This window comes from Lissotriton helveticus, chromosome 4_1, assembly GCF_964261635.1.
Source record: "Lissotriton helveticus chromosome 4_1, aLisHel1.1, whole genome shotgun sequence".
NCBI classification, from domain to species: Eukaryota; Metazoa; Chordata; class Amphibia; order Caudata; family Salamandridae; genus Lissotriton; species Lissotriton helveticus.
Genome location: NC_136063.1, coordinates 445,800,540 through 445,824,897, shown reverse-complemented (window position 1 = coordinate 445,824,897; position 24,358 = coordinate 445,800,540). Strand labels below are relative to the sequence as shown.

General features: G+C 43.6%; 1 protein-coding gene across 2 annotated transcripts in view; it reads right to left on the bottom strand.

Moving 5' to 3' along the window:
- Window positions 1-24,358, bottom strand: part of VIRMA (vir like m6A methyltransferase associated) — a 731,013-nt gene that overhangs the window by 629,207 nt on the left and 77,448 nt on the right. For both annotated transcript variants that reach the window (XM_078687022.1, XM_078687023.1), the window contains exons 3-4: window positions 5,122-5,208; window positions 1,510-1,558 (exon numbers count right to left, since the gene is read on the bottom strand). In XM_078687022.1, coding sequence (XP_078543148.1) covers window positions 1,510-1,558; window positions 5,122-5,208 — 136 coding nt within the window. The remainder of the gene's footprint in view (window positions 1-1,509; window positions 1,559-5,121; window positions 5,209-24,358) is intronic.

Below are 24,358 nucleotides of genomic sequence, written 5' to 3'. Positions count from 1 at the left end.
TAGCAGGTTCAGCAGTTATTATTCTGTGGTCTCCCAGTCTGTTTCAGCTGCCTATATAACCACAGCTTTGCTTCCCAGTAGCGGCATCCACAGGGAGCAAAGTCCCCCAGCAAAGATGGTGGCTCATACCCTCCAGCTGCCATGGGCTAATCACGCCAGTCCCCACTTTTGCTTCGGAGCTAGTTGGGAGCAGGGGAGAGAGGTCACATCAGGCTGCGTGGTCAGTCCAATGCGGCCGGTAACAGCATCTGGGACACACTCCCACACCTACGTTCCAAGTGCAGGGTGGACCAGAGCGCAAGGCTGCAAGATGGTAGAACCGGCACCACGAGGCCCCGGCTGGGAATCATAGGTGCCGCGCAGGAGCCCGGCAGCCGGGTTCAGTGGTTCTCACAGATGCCAAAAGGTGCCGAGGGTAGAGGCTTCTCTTGGAGCGGTGGTAACTTGCCCCGGTGCTGTAGTTCAGATTAAAAGGCTAGCAGGGGTCCGGATACACACGTATCAATTAATCGCTAGCAAAGCCACGTCCCCCAACAAGGGTTCCTTAACAATAAAAAAGGAATCTCTAAATCAGTCATTAAATGGGAGCAGGTAATGGATAGTAGTAATTGGTCCCTGGTATCTGGGAGAGCTAAACACAGGAAGAGGCATGAAGCATGCATGCCATGGACAAATAGGAAGAATAGATAAGTGATGATGGTGCCAGCAAATGGGAAGCCTATGGGCGGGTTGACGTTCACAAAGTATAAATACCATGTCTCTTTCGAAACGCATCATGCGCTGTCTAGAGCTGAAACCTAAAAAAAGGTATATTAGAACCTTACACTTTCACATTGAGCAACTTGGCCTTTCACCATTAAACCACCAGTGACTCGCCAGTGAGATTGGAGAAAACATATCTAGGTCATTCAATCTCACATTTCATGGCCATATGCTTCCAAAACTGACTGCAACATCGTTGATAGGACAGAAAAATTGAGGGGTGGGGGGAGTGCAAAGAGAAAGCAAGAAGAGGTTTTGCTATTTTTGGCCTGGCATGTTTATTTAAAAAATATTTATAAAAATGTCAGTGCAATATGAAACTAATTGACATTTAAAAAAACTCTGCAATGGAGTGGATCATTAATAAAAGTCTCAGCTTGGTGACAAGAGCATTATAACTTTAACTGTCACACTGAAAGGTTTGGACATTAGCCAGTAGGGCACCAGAGACTAACTATTGAGATTTGTGAAAACAGTGCCATGACATTTAATCCATATGCCATGACAATCACGTTTCATAGCTTACTGTTAACTTCACGGACAGGGCTGAGAATGTCGTTAAGAGAAGTGAGAGTGTCTAGATGTTTTGTCAACCCTGACCTGGCATATTTTTTTTATTTTTTTTTAAGTGCAGCATGAACATTTTCTTATCTTGATGTGCATTGGAAAAAACATCAATAAACCACTAAGGTTGCAGATTTAATTGTCAATGAATAGTCTAGAAATTGGATCCTTTCCAGAACTTACCTTTGAATTGGGCCGAAAAATAATAGAGTTGTTCTCATCATAATCCAGGCTGTAAAAAAACAGAAAGCAAAATGAAATAATCATTTTTGCACATATGTGAAATCATAGAGTACATTACTTGACAAGGACTAAAACACGGGAAAAAGCAGAATATAGTATTTATTATTTTACAGAACAGGAAAAGTTACTAACTTCCATAGAAAACACAACAAATCCTTAATAACCATCTTGGTTACCTAATTAATTAATAGACACTACAATATTTGTAGGTGTCCCAAAACACTTTCTGTAAATAAACAGTTCTTTGATGAAAATATGGAAAACATTTTCTTTTTCCTAAACATGTAGAATTAAATACGGCTTAATAGAAAAGGAGAAAGGAAAGAAAATGGGTACAGATTGACAGTAACATCACAGTGTGGACATTGACAAAAAAAGAATTCTACTCCATAGTCCCACAATGCGTTAAAGTGTCAGATAGTCTTCAGTTCATTATGACTGCTAATGGTCTTAGAATTGTTTATATATCCATTTTGTCTGACTTTTCCAGGGAGATAGATAGATAGATAGTTTATGAATTCAATGACAAAACCCACAATGGTGAACTAGGATCAGTAAGTAACTTTTCATTTTCCATCATGGGAACTTCAATACCTTTTAAAAAGCACCATAATAAAATAACAACTTCATTAGCTCTGGGTGGTAGGAATCAAGAAAATGGAGTAAAAAATAAACAAGATCAGAAAATGCCAATTTAACAGATTCCAAAGTGTGGCCTAATTCATCTGCATATCTGATTGCGATTAAGACTCTTGAAACCAGAAAGGTAGAGATTAATTTCCATTGGTTGTTCTACAAAATGTTATTCAGTACAGTATTTTGGAGTAACAAAAAAGAGGGAAACATAATTGGATTTTCATGAGCATCCAATATTACATTCAAAGGGAAAGAAGCATAGGTTCTCAGAAACACTTGACTTTTAAAGACTTTTTAAGATTCGTGAGAACACAAAACGTATAGCTAGCAAACTGTTCAGGCAGACACACTTCCCACAAACTTAACATTTACAGAAGATCTGCAATCAAGGTATCTTTTCCACAAATTATTGCATCAATCAAATTATTCAAACACCATAAAGCACTTGAAAGCATAAAAGCATTATGTGGTTGGGATGTGTGGCCTCTTTCAAAGTATTTATGCAGTCCAGAAGATAAGTCCAATGCTTGTACTGTAGGTGCTCAGGGACCAGGTTAGTTAATTTAGCGACAAAAGATTGTGAAGAAGAATGCTGCCCTTCGCCCTGCACAGTAGATCCCATCTTCAAGGCAATCTTTTAATTTGTCTCTGACAGGAGGAGGAGGTCTGGAAATTACCAGAGGTGTGGAAATGGTGTAACAGAAGTGGATCACACTTGCCTTCCATTTCTTGAGCAGTTGATTGCCCTCTGGCAGAAAAGAAATCAGGCAAAGAACTAAGGATTTCATCAAAAGGCACTGGATTTGATGGTCTGGATATTTGGACACCAAGTCTCTGCATTCTGCTTTTCTTGGTATGCAAGAAGTTCTGGATCTTGTTCCTTTATGGTTGTTGTGTTGCCTGTTTGCTGAAAGACACTTTCTGGTGTACTTGAGGGAAAGGAGAACTGTTGAACCTGGTGGACAGCCTTCAGCTATAGCATTTTGATAAGGTAGGACTTCTCTGCCACCACACTCCTAGAATTGTCTGGCCATTAGCTTGTGCTCCCCAACTTACCATAGAAGCATCTGTTATATATGTGAATGGATTGGGAACAGACTGAGACGTTCTTCAACTTGTTCTTTCTATGACACCACCAACTTAGAGATTGTATAGTTGTGTGTTTTAGATTCAAATTAGCCTCCCAGCCTCCTGACCTTGGGCAACACCGATTCTTTATACATTGCTAAACAGATCCCATAGATCAGCCAGTCTAAGGTACGAATACAATGCAGGAAGCAACAGATTCCATAATAGACAAGATCTGCATGGCTGTAGGAAGAGGATTATTTTGAAGGAGGGGACATTTCTGGTGGCAAGAGTATAGTCTCTCTTTCAGCTGCAATTCCTGAATTAAAGACAGGTTTTTGTTTTAAATCTTCTGAAGCGACATGGAGGTTGATTTCTGTGGTTTATGGTAAAGTCACAGATTCTGTAAAAATGTGGAGGTCACCAAAAAATATTGCAGAAAACAGAGATAAGAGTTTGCTTTCTATAATTGGTAGAGAAATAATTCTGTTTTTCTTAGATGAAACCTACCACTGTCATGCATGTGGAGATCGTGCGAGGCACTAATTTCAGGTACTTGAAGTCTCCTCAACACATATAATCTACGTACTACAAGTGTGGATAGATTTAATGCTGCTCTACCACCATTAACTTTTCTTTAAATGCCCATCTTTCAATGGTGTAGAATGTATTGCGTTATTGTTGTGAAAAAGTTTTCACTGAGAACTAAATAATTTTGCCAATTCATGATTTCAGCACTCTTTCTCCTCATGTTTCTCTAAAGGAATACTTTTAACTAGTGCTCCAGGTGCAAGTAAGGGTTTGCATAACATGGCAAGTAGGCGAGTTTGAATGAGTCCTTGCTAAAGGAAGTGCACATTCATTTTGAGCAATTCTGGGCACTTAAATGCCTTTGATTATGTCCCGCCACTCTAGAAGATGGTTCATTATGTCCGGGGCTTCATCAGTTCATAAACATTTTCATTTAAATTGCATGCTGATCTTAAATGTTCAGTTTGGGGGTCAATCTTCCAGATAGCCAGATTCTAAATAGGTGAATGACCTACCAGTGAATTGCACACAGGGAAGACAAAGTTAATAGAGGTAGCCTTCGCAAAAAGCACCAAGTGTACTAGCAAAGATATCTAGTTGGGGCACTCAGAGTGGTATCCTAAACTCTAAATCTCAGGTCTCCTTCCAAGGAAGTGGAGATAAATTGGCAGATACACTTTGGAGAAGATTTACTAATAAGCTGACAGGATTAGTTGGCTTGTGGGCTTTAGTTTATCCACCCACTATTTAGTGGAGGTAATCTTTAAACACGCTACTTACCTGCTATTCAGTAGCTCAGTGTTAGCCATAATGCTAGTCAGCTTCAAGAAAAGCTTCTTGAGCATTCTGTGATTATCTTTGATAAATGTGAGTTGGGCATTTTTTTTTATGTAATTAAAAAGAAAGTTACAACAGCGCCAAGGAACAAATGTAAATAATTTTGAATACATTACAGTTCAATCAAGCTCAGAGAATGAAGGATCCAGTGCAAGTTAACAAAAGCAATGTACAATAATGCTCATGCTTAGCCAACCTTCTCTCCAAACCCAGAACAGATATGCCTATGTCTTTGCCAATTACCAAATTATCAACCAAAGGTCAGGCAAGGTGAAACCTAATACATTTGTAAATCCTTGGAGTTTTACTCTTGTTCTGTCATTGTGAAACCTGCATTCCCCTTCTATTTTGTTTTATGCGCACAAAGGGCACCCGAAAATGCTGTAGCATCTATTTTATTCTACAATTGACACTTATACATCTTCTCAAAAATAAAATATGTTAATGATTTTGCATTTACTTAATTCAGCACAGACTCACCTTCCCAACCTATCAAAAACAGTGGCAGTTGGTTTGCTGACATTGTTGAAAAACAGGTCCAGCTGAAAATTATGCGGCGACGTCTCACTAAGAAGGAAAGAGGCAAAATGAAAAATTGAAAGTATTATTCTATGCTATTTCAAATTCAGGTTCAAAAGAAAGGCATGAATCTGTTTATGACCCCACAGTAAACACTAGAAAAAATGTTTAACAAAAAATATATATATGCTTTCACTCGTCATAATCACAACTACTAATAATGACTATAACAATTATCTGCAATGCTGTATCATGAGTTGCCATTTCTCCTGGTAATGGCAACTTCAAATGTCTTCCTAATGAATCGATGGGGCCTTTGTGGTAAATTACAAGAAGGAAAGAAGAGCACTGTGCTCCAGTCCATGCTAGACTGGCCCAACAATAAGAAATCGAATACACCAATGTAATCAGATTTATCTGCAAATACCCATCAGGCAGCTGTCATTTTGTATTCCATCCTATGCTACAAAAGATGAATCAGATCTAGCTCGACAGCGCAGCTGTCGTCAGACATTACATGGTCATCAGAAAAGAAAATTTAAGAAGCATTATTGATAGGGGGGCTTAAGCTCCAGCAACATACTGATCTTCCTCTCTAAAAGCTTGTCATTAGGAAGAGGCTGTGTGCTTCTGAAAAACAGGGTTGGTTTTGCATTTCACAAAAGCTTATACTCAATACTACAGGCAGAGGTTAATCATGGTGAAAAATAAGTGATTGAATGCTTGACTGATTTAGAAGGAAAATGTATGTCAAATGCCTTAGGTCTAATCTGCCTATTATGAAAAATTATGACAACTTCAGTAGATCCAACTTTTACATTGTGAAATGTATATGTTAAAGTCAATAGGCCTTTCATTGTGGATTATTATTACACAGCATTAAGGCTTAAAGTTTAGTTATGTAGAATAGCATGATCATCATAGTAGGCAAACTTTTCGTGTTGGTTAGTCACTCTGACAAACAGGCATGTTTTTGTTTTTGATAATCGTTGGCTCTATTATGAGGTGTTGTATATTGTTTTGTTACGTTTGCATATCATTTTATGGCTGTGTGCCTTCTGGGAAAACTTATTCTCAATACAGTATGCCTGCGGGGACTCCGACAAGCTAATGAAAAAGACTATAGGCCTCTTTGGTTGACTGGGAAAGGTTATGTCAGATGCGAAAACTCTGATCTGTTATTATGAAAAGGTACAACATAGTAAGTAGACCTGCATATTTACTGTGAAAAACATGTTTAAGCCAACAGGGCTTTCTGGGTGGATTACTATTACACTGTGTTAAACCTGTAGATAGGCATTTTGTTGCATGGAATCAGAGAAGGTCACCGTAGTAGGTAAGGATTTTAGTGTTGTCCAAGCCACCCCGACTGCCTTGACTTACCTTTTCTTAATCATTTGTTTATGTTAAGAGGTCCTTTCGTTATTTGGCTCCTCGTGCTTGGAACGACCTTCCAATTTCTTTAAGACAGGCTTCTAGCCTATTGTCCTTCCGAAAGGCCCTTAAAACATGGCTTTTCCCTTAAACTGGTGCTGCTTTTGTTCTGTTTTTTACATGTCCCTTCAGTGTTATGTTTCTCCCGTACTTGGTGGGTACCTTCGATAAAGCGCCGGGATACTCCGTGGAGTGGCCGTGCGCTATAGAAGCATAAAAATAACATAACATAACATAACAAGAGGGCCCATAATTCCTCAGACACTTCCAAAAGGGCCCCTTTCTTGCCGCTCATGTGTCCACTATCCCAGTTGTTTACCCATTCCCCTTTGTGTCCATGCCCCTTTACTCACTTCTGCACACTTACTGCCACCATGGTCTAACTCAGGGGTCTCCAACCTTTCAAATGACATTTATCACAAGCTACTACTAATATTAGCGCTGAGATAGGGAACACATCAGGCAAGATTATGTTAGTGACCACCCTATGCAAGATTACCTGCACTAATCCCCTAAATGCGATAGGCAGAGTTGCCAGAAGTAATGTAAATAAGCATTGGCGATGCCAATAGGTCTGGCTTCAAAAGGAATATTGTACAGTAAGATAAAGCATTACAAGTAAATACTATGGAAATGGATAGATATTTGTGTGTAAGGAAAGAACTGTAGAGTAATATTAGTGTAGGTTAGAAGGTCAGGTGACAGACCTAACCATCATGTAGTTGATGACTACCCTCCTCCCATCTGTGCTGCTGTCGGAGAAAAACACCATAAATTATCTAGTTATCAAAGACCCTTTAATAGCATTACACCATTGTGTGTGGCTCGGGATGTTCAAGCTTAGGCATCAGGATAAATAGAAAGATCACAGCTGTGTGGAGGGTAAGCACTGCTTTGACGAAGCACACAACTTCTGTCCAGTCAAAATATGTACTCCTGTCTCTTAGCATGTGGGAGGAGCACCTCCCGAATGATTTCAAACAAAAGCAAAGGTGCACCACTTCTCAATTTGCAGGGAAGAAAAATATACAATTTATTCCCAGGCAGCAGTGCTCTTCCAAAATGTTCTTTATTCCAAAACAAATTTATTAAAAAAAAAGTCATAAGCATCACTTGTTGAAAGTGGCACAGCCAAAGCGTCCTTGAAGCGGACTTCTTCAGGGTAGATCTAAGCCATGGTCATTAACAACGTTTGTCAGCTTATAGGCACTTCCTTCCGGAATTCTGAATTATTTCTGTTCGATGGCACTCAATAATGTGAATGGATTCTCATGTATAAATAGCATCAAGGGCAGAAGTATCGATCACACCCGACCATATGCCTCATATTTTATTAGGGCAATACGCCATCAATTGTTAGCCCGCAGCCAATGTTTAGCAGTCAGGCATGCCGTCAGGGGTTCGTCAAAGTGCCCAGGTGTCGAGACCGGAGAGCAGAAACAGGAAGCGAATCTCCAGAATGATGCTCACATAATTGTTTGGCAACAGCTACGCTGTCAAGCCAGACCATAAAAATACTTTGACAAATTGGAATGCCTTTAGATGGGTAATAGATAACAGCCACAGATGAAATGCCACTGTCCCCAAAGTAATAATGTTTATAAGTCCCTGCAATGCCACATGATTTATAAATCAAGTACCAGCTTTAAATATATTTTGGAAATGTAACAATTTTTTCCAAACATCAGCTTAGGAGTTCTGAAAATACATACATTTTGGTCTAGGATGCACACTTTTTAGGGCTCGGGCCTACGTCACACTGCGTAGCAGTGTGGGCGGAGCCCAAGAGTCCTTTTCTGAGGGGTTCGGAAATCGTACCTACCGAATTCCAGAATGCTCGTGCATTTAGCTATTTTTTTTTGCCAGCTGCATGGCAATTGGCCCTCGCATGCGTGTGTTTTTAGAAGAGAGCACGCAATAGGCCATAGGCGGTAGAGTAGCTCCGCCTATGGTATATTCCGTGCGGTCACGCGCACCAGAAGGCCATATTTCTTTAAATACCAGCTGTCAGGGCCCACGGTAATTGAAGACAGATGCTGGGCGCTCGTGCACCTTTCTTTGCTGTGTGCTCTGCGAAGCTTCTGAACTTTATTTGGGCTTCCTGGAGCGTGTGCATTTAGTGTCTGGACTGGATGTTGCTGGGCGTGCGTGCACCATTCTTTGCTGTCTTCTCTACGAAGCTTGCCTTTTGCCCCCTGATTGCACTCGATAATAAGAAGCGCCCCCCGCCCGCATTCTTCTCTCGAGAAGCCAATGGAATCGCCTCTCTCCTGCCACCGAAAGCCGCACTAGTGGGGCCCTTTATAGCAGCACTCTGTGTGCACGTCTGTGGAAGCAGTGCTTTGTCCCTCCTTAGATGTCCAAGTGTCACTTACCCATTGTTTAGATTCAGATACATTAGGGTAAGTTCTGCATTGTTGACATCAGAGCTCGAGGCCCCTTTGACCTTTGTCCTGCTCCCAGAAGTAGTACATGGACGCCGCGGAGCGTTCTATTCTTTGTCGGGGTGGGGTGGGGGCACCTTCCTATGCTGTACGTGGCGCCCCCAGTGCCCCTCTTTGCTGGGATGCTTTTGTTGCCAGTCTTACTCGCCAAGTGAAGCCATTATCCTCATACGTGACGTTGTTATTCATTGTTCACCTCCTGTCACCAGCAGCCTGGAGTGTGCAAGGCAGTTCTTTCCATTGACATCCCCACCCCAGAGGGTCACAACACCCTTCTCCATGGGAAATACAACGAACGGGCACGCCATAGGAGCCTCGCGTTTGCGTACCACCAGGGGCGTAGCGTTGGAGCAGCAGGTGCAGTGGCACCGGGACCCAATCGTTTGGGCCTAAGGGGGAGGCATAAACCCGGACAATGCTGTATTTTAGTGTCTCAGCGGCAGTCAAAAGTGCCATTTTCCTTGCTTCACCAGGGCCCATGGCATCCTTGCTTCACTACTACATGCAATGCTAGCTCCATGAAGGTTTTTGTGAAATACGGAGGCGAAGTAGGCAGATAGGCTTTGGGTGTGGCAACCAGTACCCTGAAGTCATGCGCATTTGTGAGTACACGGGTGCTCACCTGCAAGACGTCAGTACCCATTGCTTTCTGATGCTTGACTTTTTAGTACAGGCGATAGGTCAGATGGTTAGTGCACCTGGTGCAGAGACGTGGTAACATCCTAAAGGTTACACGGACAGACCGCGCATTGGTAGGCTCCGCCTTTTATTTAGATGAGCTCGTAAAAGGAGTGCAGTGAGTAGGCGAATTAGAAGTTCTGCCTGCGGCTTGCAGGAACAGAGAGCAGTAGGTGCAGTTAGCGCTTCTGTGCAAGATGCCAAGAAACAGCCAGTCTCGGCGGTGTAATAGGCAGCTTGGGCATCAGAGGCAGGCGCCAAGGTGCGACACTGTGCCAGCCACCTGCACCTAGCACCCAAGATCTGCAATGCCACGTCCTGGCATCAAGTAGCCAGGTCACCTGATTTTGTTTATTTTTTAAAACACAACTTGTATTATTTTATCCTAGGCAACGCAGTCCTGGGCACTACATAGCTTGAACAATCGTCTCCACATGCACAGTACATAAACCATAGAAAGGTTCCAAGTAAAACACTTCAGGGCATAACATCAATATACATAAAGCAATACTATTCACGCCCAATGCAGCTAGAGAGGAGCATACCACCCACCCTATCCCCCCACACTCACTATCATGCCACACAAGAGAACCATCACTGGGAACACAGTGTTTGTTCAGTCTCTCATCATAGTGAAGGTTTTACATGTCCTGTACTGTCCAAGGGTCGAAGGATCTTAGGGGGACTCCCATCTAAGGGATCTCAGAGACACGTTTCAAGGAACAGTGTTTGTTTGCGGCTGGGCTGCGGGGAAACAATCTTTCTTTCCGTCCTGCCACCCGAATTGCAGATTGCATAACACTGTGAGTGTTTCTTTTAAGAAGTGGCACGGCACCCTCTGAAACGGAGCACGTCACCCGGAGCAGCGCCCAGCTCTCTGCTCCCCGGCTGAGCCAAACTAAACACCGCAGCAACAGACGGGGCCCTGAAAGTAGATGGCAGGCATCGGAGAGCGGAGAGCAGAGTGCAGAGTGCTGTTGAGTGCAGAGTGCTGTGTGCCGTTGAGTGCTGTGTGCTGTTGAGTGCAGAGTGCTGTGTGCCATTGAGTGCAGAGTGCTGTGTGCCGTTGAGTGCAGAGTGCTGTGTGCCGTTGAGTGCAGAGTGCTGTGTGCTGTTGAGTGCAGAGTGCTGTGTGCTGTTGAGGGCCGAGTGCTGTTGAGGGCCGAGTGCTGTTGAGGGCCGAGTGCTGTTGAGGGCCGAGTGCTGTTGAGGGCCGAGTGCTGTTGAGGGCCGAGTGCTGTTGAGGGCCGAGTGCTGTTGAGGGCCGAGTGCTGTTGAGGGCCGAGTGCTGTTGAGGGCCGAGTGCTGTTGAGGGCCGAGTGCTGTTGAGGGCCGAGTGCTGTTGAGGGCAGAGTGCTGTTGAGGGCCGAGTGCTGTTGAGGGCCGAGTGCTGTTGAGGGCCGAGTGCTGTTGAGGGCCGAGTGCTGTTGAGGGCCGAGTGCTGTTGAGGGCCGAGTGCTGTTGAGGGCCGAGTGCTGTTGAGGGCCGAGTGCTGTTGAGGGCCGAGTGCTGTTGAGGGCCGAGTGCAAAGTGACTGTTCCAGAGAGAGCAGGGTATGCTTGTGCGCTTACACGGTGCACTGACACACAGGAGCTAAAACAAAGAACAGCTGAACACGTGTCTTGGGAGCTTCATTGAGGCAGCCGGCCCTCTGTGAGGGGAGGTGCAAGGAGGGGACGCCTCAACCAATCAAGCGCAACTACTCACAACCTACTGTACGATTACAACACAGGCCAAAGGGCAGTGCTAGGTCTTTTCGCATTACGTAGGGTGAGCAGTGTGTGAGTGTGTAGTGTGAGCAGTGTGTGAGCGTGCAGGGTGAGCAGTGTGTGAGTATGCAGGGTTAACAGTGTGTGAGCGTGCAGGGTGAACATTGTGTAAGCGTGCAAGGTGAGCAGTGTGTGAGCGTGTAGGGTGAGCTGTGTGTGAGTGTGTAGGGTGAGCAGTGTGTGAGTATGTAGGGTGAGCAGTGTGTGTGTTTGTAGGGTGAGCAGCATGTAGTGTGTAGGGTGAGCAGTGTGTGTGTGCGCAGGGTGAGCAGTATGCTAGTGTGCAGGGTGAGCAGTGTGTGAGTGTGCAGGGTGAGCAGTGTGTGAGTGTGCAGGGTGAGCAGTGTGTGAGTGTGTGTGTAGGATGAACAGTGTGTGCAGTGTGCAGGGTGAACAGTGTGTCAGTGTGCAGGGTGAACAGTGTGTCAGTGTGCAGGGTGAACAATTCCAATCCAAACCACATAATTCCACTACACACCACATGCATACACTCCATAATACATGGCTAAAAGACATTGCCATTTAAAATGCCATTAGCTCTAACTCAAAAGAAATCCGAGACCTATTGCATTTCCAATGCTTGTTAAATATTGGTATACGTATTTTAATTCAGCCAAGCAAAAGTTTCTAATTTAGTTGGCTGGGGTGCAAACAGGTAAGCTGCTTACAAGTAGATGGAACCTACCAGCAGCTCACAAGATACTCGTAGAAGAAGCCTGGTGTAGCAAATACTAAAAGTTTGTGGGTCACAACTGAGAACAGACCCCAGTAAATGAATGTGACTGTATAGATTTTTCAGCACCAATCTGTTTAATATTGGGGACAAGCTCCTGTCCACATTAAGTGGGCAGCTATCCATAAAGTACAACCGAACCAATGGGATCCAAAAGGGTTCCTTCGTTGTGGAAAACTTGCCAGAGTCAAAGTCGTCACTGATAAGCATAAACCCAGTCCATTGCCACAATGCCACATCTGTACCATGGGCTACCCTAGTGAAAGAGAAAAATCCCGAAGAGAACCACTGAAAATTATTGGGTCCTTCTCAATACTCACTTACAACAGTAACACACCATCTCAACCAATATAAAAAAGCCTACTCTTCGGCTGCAGAGCAGCAGCTGGATCACAGGTATCACCCATAAACCTTTCAGTAGTTGTAACTTACCCTGGGATAAGTCACTGGACTGTCACTTACCTGGAAACTGACGAAAAGGTTCTAATAAAGTTTTACTACACTCTGATAAAAGACCTCCAAAAAGAAGTCGAATTTATGCAGAGTCGCCATTTCAAATCAAATCCAAGAGGAAACATTTCTATTCATTAAAAGAAGGGCAGTGTCGGGGATCACCAGGACATTTTGGAGCAAACTGGGAAGTATTACTATCTTTGAATTACCAACTGCCTATCGCAGACAACAAAAGCCTCTTTCAGAACGTCACCAACCTATGGAAAGGTCTTAATGTTATGGTCAGGTTCCCTTTGATGAGGTGATTGCCAGAGTGATTAATATGCATCTCCAAGTGCTTGAAAGAGTGGTGGACAGACCAGAGATTACTTGACGAACATTTGACTGCACCACCAACTCCTAGCGCAGGGCCCAGGTAGGGCATATCCCTATTGAACCTAAGACCCAATATTTAGCCACAGTGGTCTACCACATTAAAAATGAATGAAACAGGGGGGCATGGATTGGCCGCGAGAGGAAATGGCGGTGTTCTAGCAGAGCTCGGCTAAACAAGAAACAGAACCTGAAGACCTGTCCAGCATCCTTCCCCTAAGAGCATTAAGACGAGTATGGAAGTATGGCAAGGGAAGCTAGGAGTATAGAGAGCTGATCGGCGTGACAACTCTCTTGAAGCGAAACGAGAGAGAGCCCAGCGAGAACCGGAAAAAGACAACGCAGAGAGAACTAGGCCGCTTCATGCTCTGAATGGCCCTGGAAGGCAGGCAGCTGCACAAGCAGCACCTGCACAAGCAGCACACAGATGGACCTAACTGATAGGGGAGAAAGGCAGTAAGACGGCACCGCGTCCAAACTCCCTCGAACGGCATGAGAGAAAGTAAGAGGGCAACATTGTGCTGATAAGGCCCAGAAGCTGAGAGTGAAAGGGTTGTGCGGGCCAGGCAGCTGACGCCCACAGAAGGGTAGCGCGGTGATCAAGGGGCAGGAAAGGTGGCAGTAAGGATATGCTGCGACCCCCCATCATAATACCAGGGCGCAGAGGAGATAATTAGCTCTAGAGGGGCCGCAAAACAGCGAGATACCTTGACTAAATATCTAACGTAGTGCTCAAAGCAAGGCATCATAAGATTTGGCGACTGGTTGAGACTAACACCCCACAGTTCAGCCGCAAACGGAATGTGAAAACCTAAAATATGGGCGCTCCCCAGTCCAACAAAATGGACAACTACGCAGTCCCTAAAAGCGCAGTGCCATCACAGGCTTAAGAAATTGCAGAACTTTCACTAGGAGCAATTATTATTATGGCGGCTATTGAAGACTTAAAAGGAGTACTAGAGCTCAAAATCGATGTGGTAAAGATTGAGATTAACCTGATTAGGGCTGACCTACAGAAACTCTCGGACAAAGTCACGACAGCTGAGACCAACCGATCTCAGCTCCAATCTACAACAAAGTCCCTGGAGACTCAAGTACAGTCACTCACACAACAGGCCACTGAGATGGCGGCGAGACTCTTGGACCAGGAAGGTAGTGTGAGAAGAAATAACATCAGGTTGGTAGGAGTCCTGAAAGGGGCAGAAGGTCCTAATGCTGAACCCTTTCTGGAAGACTTTATCATGAATGTTCTAAAGCCCTAGAGACTTTCCAAATTCTTTTCGATTGAAAGGGCACACCGCGCACTGATATCACCACCTAAACCGGGGGCCCCCTCAAGGAAAATCATTGCCAAAATCTTCAATTACAGAGACCAGGATGCAATTCTCCAGGCCAACCGATCGATGGGAGACGTGCAATTTGAAAACGCCTAGATACGTTCCCCCCAGACTTCACACTGTGGGTACAACGTCAAAGAAGAAGTTTTGCAGCTGTGAAACAGGAACTGAGAGACCGCGAGCTCAAATATATGAGGTTATTCCTGGCAAAACTTCAGTAATAGCAGATGGCAAGACATGGAAGTTCATAAACCCAGAGGAAGCCTTGGAGTGGCTCGAGGGTTGGCGTCCTGTGAATCGAGAAAGAGGCAAAGGCAGGAATCACGGAAAAGGATGACGAGGGGACCGCATGGTACAACAGGAACCGCAAGACAGTGAAGAGATGACAGAACTGGCTCCTGAAATGAGGGGGAAAGACTCGGAGTAAGAGGTATACTCAGAAATAAGGTAAACCTGGGTGGGCCATGTCCAAGAGAGCTATAGCAGAAGGTATACTATCAGTTTTGGTTATCCTGTGTGATATACTCACATTGAAGCGGCCGAGACACCACCAGTTACAGTTGTTCGATGAAAGTTTTGGGGTGACAGGCACTATGCGGGTTGGAAGTTGGGGTCTGCACAGCTCTATTAGCAGGGTAGCAGGGTGGGGGAAGAGGGAGTTGGTGCCCAGTTGTTAGTTGATACAGAGGCTCAATGGACAAAGTTATAGACTCGAGGAGAACACAAGGCAGAGTGGTGGCATCAAACAAGCAGACAAAGTAATCCAATGATACCAAAACACCAGGCATCACGGACGCAGTATGCGCAGATACTTCACACAATCTTGCATAACCCAAGACACCAATGACACCCTTGACAGTGTGGTCGTGGAATGTGAACAGACTTAACGGCAAGCTAAAGCCTTCAGTGGTCTTACAATATATCAAACGACACTTACCTAATATTGTAATCAATGTAGGGTTCTGAATAGATTTGGCTACGCCTTTGGGCGCATGTGGGGTACAGCTCCTGATCCAGGGAAGATGGGGTGTTGGTTAGAAGGACACTCCCATTTATTTATGAGAAGACTTGGATTGGCATACTGGGATGTTACGTAGAGGTTAGTGGAGCCTGGGAAGGGAGTGTGAGAAGTTTGCCTGGTATACGCTGTCCACTAATTAAAGTGGGCACCCTGTACCAGTCCAAACAACTCTTATTGATGATTAGGTTAAAGACAACCTTTATCGAAAGCTATCCTAGTGGTAGCTGTGGAGAGCAGCCTTCAGGCTAAGTCTCGAAGGAATGTAAAGCAGTTTGTTTTACCAGATCAGAACCTCCTAAATAACCAAATGAAAGGAGAACCACAGAAGAGATTTATCAAATATATGTATTTATTTCTAAACGCTCTCTACTAACCTCTTTATGAGATTAGAGCACAAGGCACACAATACTTAATCAATAGAACAACAGTAAATAGCACAACACACAGCGGGCTCCAGGGGGAGACCGAATCATATACTAAAAACATGGTATAACAACGACTTTACTAGACACAGTGCCTAGAGCATGTACAATCGCTGGGACCCCAAGGAGGGACCCAAAGGAGTGACACACGGAGCCAACGTTTTGTGTGTGAACACAGACGCGTGTTCCGTACAAGTCGTGGTGGAAAATTAGTTTAAGGACACTTCGGAGAGGACTTCAAGCAAACCCTTTGGAACATAGAAGGTTCTAAGGCCAGCACCCTTGTCAGTACAGAGGTACCAGTGTTACCTATCCCAAGGGAGGGTGCATAGGGGTCAAGTGGTGTCGGAAACCTTTGTTGTTTTCAATGGTGTGACTCAAAGAAGTGCTGCTGCCGGGAAGATGAAAAGTGTCTGGTGGAATCCAAGCCTGGATCCGAGGTGAGAAGAACCTAAAGCAGAGGGGACAGAGACTGGGTCACTTCAGGGTGACCAGGGGCTCGGTAGACGAATGCCTACCGATGTCGGGTGCTTCGGTGTGAAGATTGGGTGCTTCGGGTGTGAAGATTGGATGCTTGACTCTGCAGCCACGGGAACCAGGAGACGTCGACGACGACCAAAGTCCGGAGGTGAGCTGTCCCACGAAGGATGTCGAGTGCATAGGAATCAGTGTCCGGATTTAACACCAACAAGCCTTGGCAAATGCAACCCATGCGGGCAGAGGGAACCAGTTACGGTGAGTACCAGCAAGGTCCTGGAGACTTTCCAAGCTATGGAGCAACCAGGAAAGCCCAAGGGAAATCAAAGTTACCTTCACAGGGACCCACAGGCCAACAGACCAGGGATCGCAAAGGGACCTCGAGCTGAATCACGAAGTACAGGCCCACGGAGCACTCGTGGAGTGGAGGCCGGAAATCTTCGGTGGAAATACTGCTCGGGGTCAAGACTACACGTAGCCCAAAGCACAGCCTCAGGGATCGCCAAAAAGCATATGCTGCTGCAAAAGTACACAGGGCACAGGAGTTCGGGTTGCACGGTCCTCACGAGGGATACTGGTCTCAGAATTGCAGAGAGAGCAGATCGACCTCAGAGACACTCTGTAGTGTAGTTCCTATCTTCCCAATAGGCTCTGCGCATTGGAATAATACCTACAGCAGTAAAGGCCTAGGCCAGACGTTAACTAGGTCTACTACTGTCGATACTAGACTTAAAGTTTTGGGTTTGCCAGCGTAGCTCAGAGTTCACTAGAAACTTTCTCGAATGTTCAAGGAGGAATTAACTTCCCTGATTAGACAAGAAGGGATTTAGTTTCTGACAACCATAGAACATGACAACTTTGCTCTCCCCTAATCAAGAGTCAATCTCGAGAGTCGTGTGAACAAAAGGCAAATTATTTTACTCAGTCAGTACGTGCATTCTTAGTCTCATCAGAATGTAGAGAAAAGGAAGAGACGGGCGTGTTCAATAAAAAGGTGTTATTTATTGATCAGTCTCTTTTCTCATACAAGAGAAATGGATCGATATTATTGCAATACTTATAGTTAAGTAAAGTGCATACATTAAAAGCAATAGTATAAAATAATACTGTAAAAACATTGATATGGTTTCTAAGCCATAAGATGTTTTAAAATGAATAAAATATATTATATACACATATACATTTGACTAAACGTACTCAACTGGTGTTTCTAGATACGCCTACCCCGTGTACCTGACCTAAGTCTAATACGTGGGCGGGAATAGATAGTTACAGTTTAAGTTAAGTTTGTTTTTGCCAAGTGAATAACTAAAGAATTCTCTGTGAGGGGTTATTCAGTTCTGTACCTGGAATTTAGGATGAATGAGGAATGGTATCTCTCTCTCTGGTCTCGATATTCCAGGCTGCCTGCGAGGGCTACCCGGAAACGCCGGTGCTGGATTCTCGGCAGGAGAAAGCAGCGCGTCTCTCAGCGCGTCAGAAAGGCGGGGCTGCGCCAGCGGGGTCTGCTCTGCTCTGGGCTTCGGCAAGTATGGCTGCTCCGTCTCGTCACCACGCGTGTGTTTGCATATGGCAAGATCGGTAATATTTATACCTTTAAGGTGCCGAGATTGACGTAAGGATGGACATAGATACGTCAATAAAGAGGTCATACGACTTGCTCGTTAGCACATTCTTTTACTAAAGTTCTCGGTGAAATCAAAACAATGGCCGCAGGGTTTTGCCCAGGTTGTCATAGGTTTGATTTGTTATGAGAACTCCGTATGCCTTATCAGGGGCTGGAGGAATATCGCTTGTCTAATTAGATCGCAAGTGTTATGACCTAATCAGATAACACGTTCCTGTGCCGTAGTGTGACTGCGTCAGATAACGGTATCTGCATCATGGGGGTTTTCTGCCTCATGGGCTGACTGCTAGTTAACTTGTTGGTTTGTTTAACTAGAATAGGGTCAGGAATAGGGGGATCGATTCAGAACCTATAGAAATACATGACACCCACTCCACGCAAACTATGGACATATTTACTAATCTAGGCATAGTATAACATAGTACAACATACTATAGAGTAGTGTGTATACCTTACCACCCCAAAATACATAAATGCATTTTGAAATTTTCAAATATACTGAAAAAAATTGCAGACATATATATATGGTATGCACTCAAGCTGTAGAAAAATGCCAAAGTAATCGCATTTGTATACATTATTGCTTATTTGGTATATGAGAATTACACATGAAATGGTTTCTTACAGAAAAAAGTTTCGAGACCATTCCATCACAGAATAAAATATCTTTATGAACATGCCAGCGGGCAGCTAATGTCTATAAGCTATCTAAAATTTTGAAACCTTAGTTCTCTAAGAATAGTTCTTACTTTAAGCAGAAGATAGTGTCCCGAAAAATATGCAAAAATATTTGGGGCTGCTGGAAAAACTGCTGTCCGTGAACTGGAGCGAAAATGTTCATGTGACTTTATTTTTAAAGTTGAAGGCCGAATTCAGGGAACGCCGTGTGCGAGCTTGCTCAAAAGTCTCTATTTCTGTTCGGGTGAGAACATCATATCATTTAGGCTTTCGAAAAAACTGTCAACAGCTTCCTGGGAAAGTTCCACTAACTCGGAAATAGGTGTAATCATGCATTCTTGCGCATGATTGTCTCCATTGACATTCTGATTTGCATTACTGACAGAAGGTCGTACCTGTTCGATGCTGCTTTCATCTTGAACTTCACTACCCATCAATCGTAGTGGTGAAGCTTCCACGAATGCCGTCATCAGGATTGGTAGCCTTTGAGGGCAGCACAAAGCATGAACCTTGATCGGGCTCAACAATGTTTCTGCATCCATCGGCGCATCCGATTGTAGCGTCAGACAGGTGTCTAACACGCATTCTTCTCCGCATAGCAGACACCTCAATACAGGTAAAACACATCTTTGCCACATTGGTCGAAATGATAGAAACCAAGTCATGTTCAGGTCTCTAAGCCGGGAGAGTCCCAGGATTTTTGATATCCGGTCCCGGTATCCAATGGCTAGGATTGTTTCTTCCCTTGTCGCAAGAGTTTTGTCTGTGACATGGGTTGCCATAACGAAAAATAAGGACTAAGAATAGGATTCCTGCAATTAGTCCCAGGATCAGGGGAAGTCCGCCAAAAATCGAATGGACGAAATCTGGAAAAATACCCAGTATGGCTTTGAATGGTGTTAATGCCATCGAAAATACTGTCTTAAATACCTTTGAGACCCCATTGGTATCAGAAATATTTAAGATTTCATTCAGGATTTCCGCGAAATGTACGGGGGAATTAGTAGATAATAATGTATGTATCTCTGCAGTCGTCCTTGCGACTTGTAGATCATACGTTTCTTTTGATGACGAGAGCCTGGTAGGCGTCTGAAGAAGGACTGTTTTCATTCTGCTTAAAGTATCTATTCGAATAGAAGTAATTTTCAAATCGGGCCATGCCCTTGCCTCCCTGTCTGGGAAGGAGCTGGGGAACAATGTGCGTCCACAGCACTTGACCTTCGCAGTAGTAGTTACTAGATAAGGAGTCCCGGGCATAAGACTACAACATCTGCGGTCTACAATAAGAATGTAACTCCCATTATAGAGTCTTTGAAAGAATGGTTCTATTTCTGTTGCAGGTGCGCCTTGCTGGTGACATGAAAGGTTGTATGAATTCCCTTCACAGGCTCCATGCAAACTAATTCCGTTACACAGAAGTGTGCCACTCAGTGACATCGCACAATTGTTGCCACTAAGAAACACTTTCTGTCCTTTATTACTGACACATGCATGTGAATAGGGCAGGTTCCATGTTGTTTTAAGGTACCCCTTTCCCAATTTCTCGTACATGCCAGCCTGTATATATTTTTGGCAGTATTGAAACCTGAAGGTTGAGATTGGAATATTTATTATCCCATGTATTATCCATTCATTGACAGGTCGTTCTGACATTGTCATTGGTAATCTGTCTAGTTTTTCAATGCTCAAGATTGTATAATCAGCACCCTTTTGCGCCATACTGATTTGTCTATCAGTAAGGTTAAAGATTTGGAATAGTGACGTTGTGTTGATTAAACGCCAAGGCACATAGCCTGAACGCAGATTTTGTAACGTCCAGCCAAGCTGTACAATAGAACGCAATTGTGACTGACCGTGTTGTAGTAGCAGTAAGTCTTGCGATAATATATCGATTGCTGACGACACAATGCTGTCCAAAGAAAAAATTCTGGAGGACAGAGTCATTAACCCATTGTCCACTACAGAAAGTGATTTTTCCAAATTAATACGGTCAATTTCCCGTATTCTCTCTGCTGTTTCAATTTGAGTAACCTTCCAGGCCTCATTGTATGCTGCATATACAGAGGCTGCTATGAAACGCTTTTGACGCTGTTTGCGTGGTCCCATAGTGAAATCACGCAAGTCAGCACCATCAGTAAGTAAAGTTAGGTGTTGCTTAATTTCTGCCAGTGTGGAAGTTTGTAGCCATTGAAGGCATAATTTGCCCACACTGTAGGTGGTTATTATCCCTGGGTGATGTCTTTGAGGATATCTAGGGTCTGGCCTGGTCATTTTGAACCCCTGTGTTTTGTTCAGGAATCTGTCTTGACAGTTATTAGTATCTGTGGGCCAGATCAACCACTGTTTCCAATCAGGATGTGTTCTGTTTTGGTTTAATATATGGTTTACGTCTATCTCTTCACCTGTATCAGAGTTATTGCTAAACATTATTGGCTTTGGAATAGACGGTTTATTTAAATCTTTGATTTTGGCTAAGCCAAGACAGGTGGTCTGTTGAACAGTGTCATTTAAAAATATCATTTGTTCTGGGATCATGCAGGCTCTAAACAAAGCTTCTATACCCTGTACTTGCCATTCTTTTGTACTCCAAACACTTTTCAATTCAACATTTTTGTCCCAATAATCAAATCCAAAAGTATTCATTTGTTCAAAAAATGAGTCTGAATATAACAATTTTGTGTTGGTTATCATGGTTTTGGTTCCTGTCTTGTTCGACAATTTAAAATAAAATGTTTCAGCATTACTTGTGTTAAAACCTGAAAAATATGAATATTTGTCGTAAACGGTTCTTGAGCTCCCTTTTGGAGGTGTTGCACAATGTTCCCATTGATTATAATTTAAAACATTTCTAGGTTGTGCAGATCTATGTAAAAAGTGGTTACCATAGTGGTTATAGCAATACATACTGTCATAATTTGTAGAACCCTGCAAATAATCATGTTTGGTAAATTTAGCAGACATTACTAAGTCAGACATCATATTATTAATGCTTTCGAAGTCCCAATCATCAGCAAATGAGTTTGGTTTTGCAAAGTCACTCAATGAGATCTTAATTTGGTGTGGATATTTCAGGATCTCGACCGGACCATAAATTTCATAGTCAGTGTTGTCCCAGGCTACCCCACCCGGTATCGGATTGGCTGTGAAGTTGACTGAAGAAAGTTCTCTTTTCTCGATGTGTGAAGATGTGTGTGGTTTGAGGATCAAGTTGATTTTCTGACTTGCTGTGTCCATTTTTGCATATTTTCCCTCAATGAAGCGTCCCAAAGTTAGTATCATGATGAGCCAAAGTATGAGGATAAATGCACCAAAACCCACCCAAAATTCAATCCATGGGGAAATCAGATATGTTTCTTTCAGTTGTTTCAAAAGTTCCTTAGCTTTGTCTTTAAAGGTTTTTGATGATGGCTGTGTCTTTGATTCGCTGATGCCCTCAGAGGAATCATCGAAGTTAATGAAGTAGCCGGATGCAGTTCTGTCAATTGTTCCAATTGCTTCAGGATTACTGTTTCTTGCATTTTCACTTGGTACTTCATTATAGATTGGTGTGTCTCTGCTAAATGTTTTTATTTGGGTATTCAGAGGTCTTAGTTCTATTGCATTGTTGCATAGTCCTTGTTGTTCTTCTGTAGGCGTTTCGAATGTGATGAGCCTCTTCGTTAGGACCTCTGTACTGGTAGCAAACCTTGGTGTTCTGCTACTTATTGGGAGTCCACTTGGCCTACTGTTTGTTATTGGCCACATGTTGTGGTTTTACCAGGTCGATGGATACAACTCGGTTCTCCTTTTTACCAGCAAGTGGCGGTAGTACAACTGATCTTGTCCCGTTGACAGACAAGACAGGAACTGCTTTTCTGTAAGAAGGCCCAAATTCCTTCTTTACCGCGATCTTTTCCCTGACTAGATCCCCGACTTTTGGAATCCAGACAGGTCTTGCTGGGACAGGTGGTGGTTCTTCAGTGGTTGTTGGCTGTTGTTTCAACTTTATGTTGCTCAGGTCTTTTCTTGTTTTGTTTAAGTCCTGCAAAATAGCCAAACGGTCTTTGATATCAAAGGTTTTTTCTTTCACCACTGAAGTCTGACTATCAATGTCAGAGATCATCATCCTAGTTCCAAATAATAATTCGTACGCACTGAATCCCTTCAGAGAATTTCTTGGCAAGTTATTGAGACTACGTTGGACACTTATTAGATGTTTGACCCACCCAGCTCCCGAACCTAATATCCTTTCCGCTATAGATTGCTTTATGCCTTGGTTTTTTCTTTACACCATCCCGTACCCTCAGGAAGGAAGTGAGAAGATTCCCGCTGGGCTATGCTCATTTGGTCATGTTTCCCCTCAGGCTGTTGGGCTAGAGTGGAGACAATGGTCAAACGTAGCATGCTCTTAGCGTATATGCCATTTAGACTCGCAAATCTTTGTATAACAGTCCGGACGTCAGCCGAGTGCTGGTGATCTACATTATAAGTGGAACTAGCCTGTATATGTTAATCGCAACCCTTCCTTTTTACTCCTGATTTTTTCTGGAGTAGAACGACGAGGTATTAAACTGTTTCTTTCCCCACTGCGATCTCTGTTGCAGTTTGGGCAGTTTTTTACAAACATGGTATGACGCAGGCTCATGCCTGGCCACCAGTACCTTGATTGTAATTCTTCCAGAGAATCTTTTAGTTTAAGGTGTCTGAGACCCTCGCCCATATGTGTGTCTGCGATTAACAAGTTTCTCCTGTCCATGTTTGGAATCACCCTATCCCCCACTCCAGTGATTCGAGCAAAAGGGACGGAGTTTGGATCGATTATGTATGTATAATTGAGTGGATAGTTGATCGGTAACGCTGAGCAGTCGCCTTTTGATGACGTTTTCACCACCAGCACTGTTTCACCGTCAATGTATTTTAATGTACGCTTTTTTCGAACTACGGGAGCCGATTTAGTGGCTGCCGCTGCGGCTGTTTCAGCCAATGAATTCCCTACAACGTGAACGCCATCACGCTGATGACTCAGTGAGTGAGTCACGTGAGTCTTTGGTAGTTCTTTTTGTAAAAGAGCTATTTGTTCCCAGAGCAGTTTCTGCTTTATTGGTGCATCTGTGTCATCTTTGTAACCTTTTTGAATCCATGTCTGCAAATCGCTGTTATATGATTTGACGCAGTAATATGAATCTGACACTATAAGTGTCGGGAATTCGCGATCCGCATTATCTAGCGCCATTTTTAAAGCTAATATTTCAGTTTGTTGTTCTGAATTACTTTCTACTGAGTGTGTCTTTGTTAATAGAGGTTTTAGTTTACCTCCGCGCCACACTTCTTTTGTAATCTCACATGTGGGGTTGTATGCTTGTTCTCCCCAAACGGAGGGTTGAGCATGTCCGTCTGTATAGATTACACAGGCGTAATGTCGTAAAGGCAGAATGTCGATTGGCAGAGGATATGTTTCTTCATATTCTAGATTTTTTAATTCTTCTAGTTCTGGATCAAAGTAGTAGTATACTTTGTCCGTTGTGATAGAATTCACCCATTGTATCCATTCCGGATTCAATGCTGTTGTTGGTAAATTCCACGGTGTTGTTAGTGCCTCAAAGGCTGATTTTGCTGTTCTGACTGTGATATGTCTACCGTCCGCTTGATCTTTCTCTCTAGCTATTGCGGTTTGAACTGCATGAACAATTTCTTCTTTGTTGCTGAATTTCTGTTCAGCTTCTGTGTACAAGTGTGATTTGAATGCAATTGGTACCTTTTCCCCCTCATTAGAG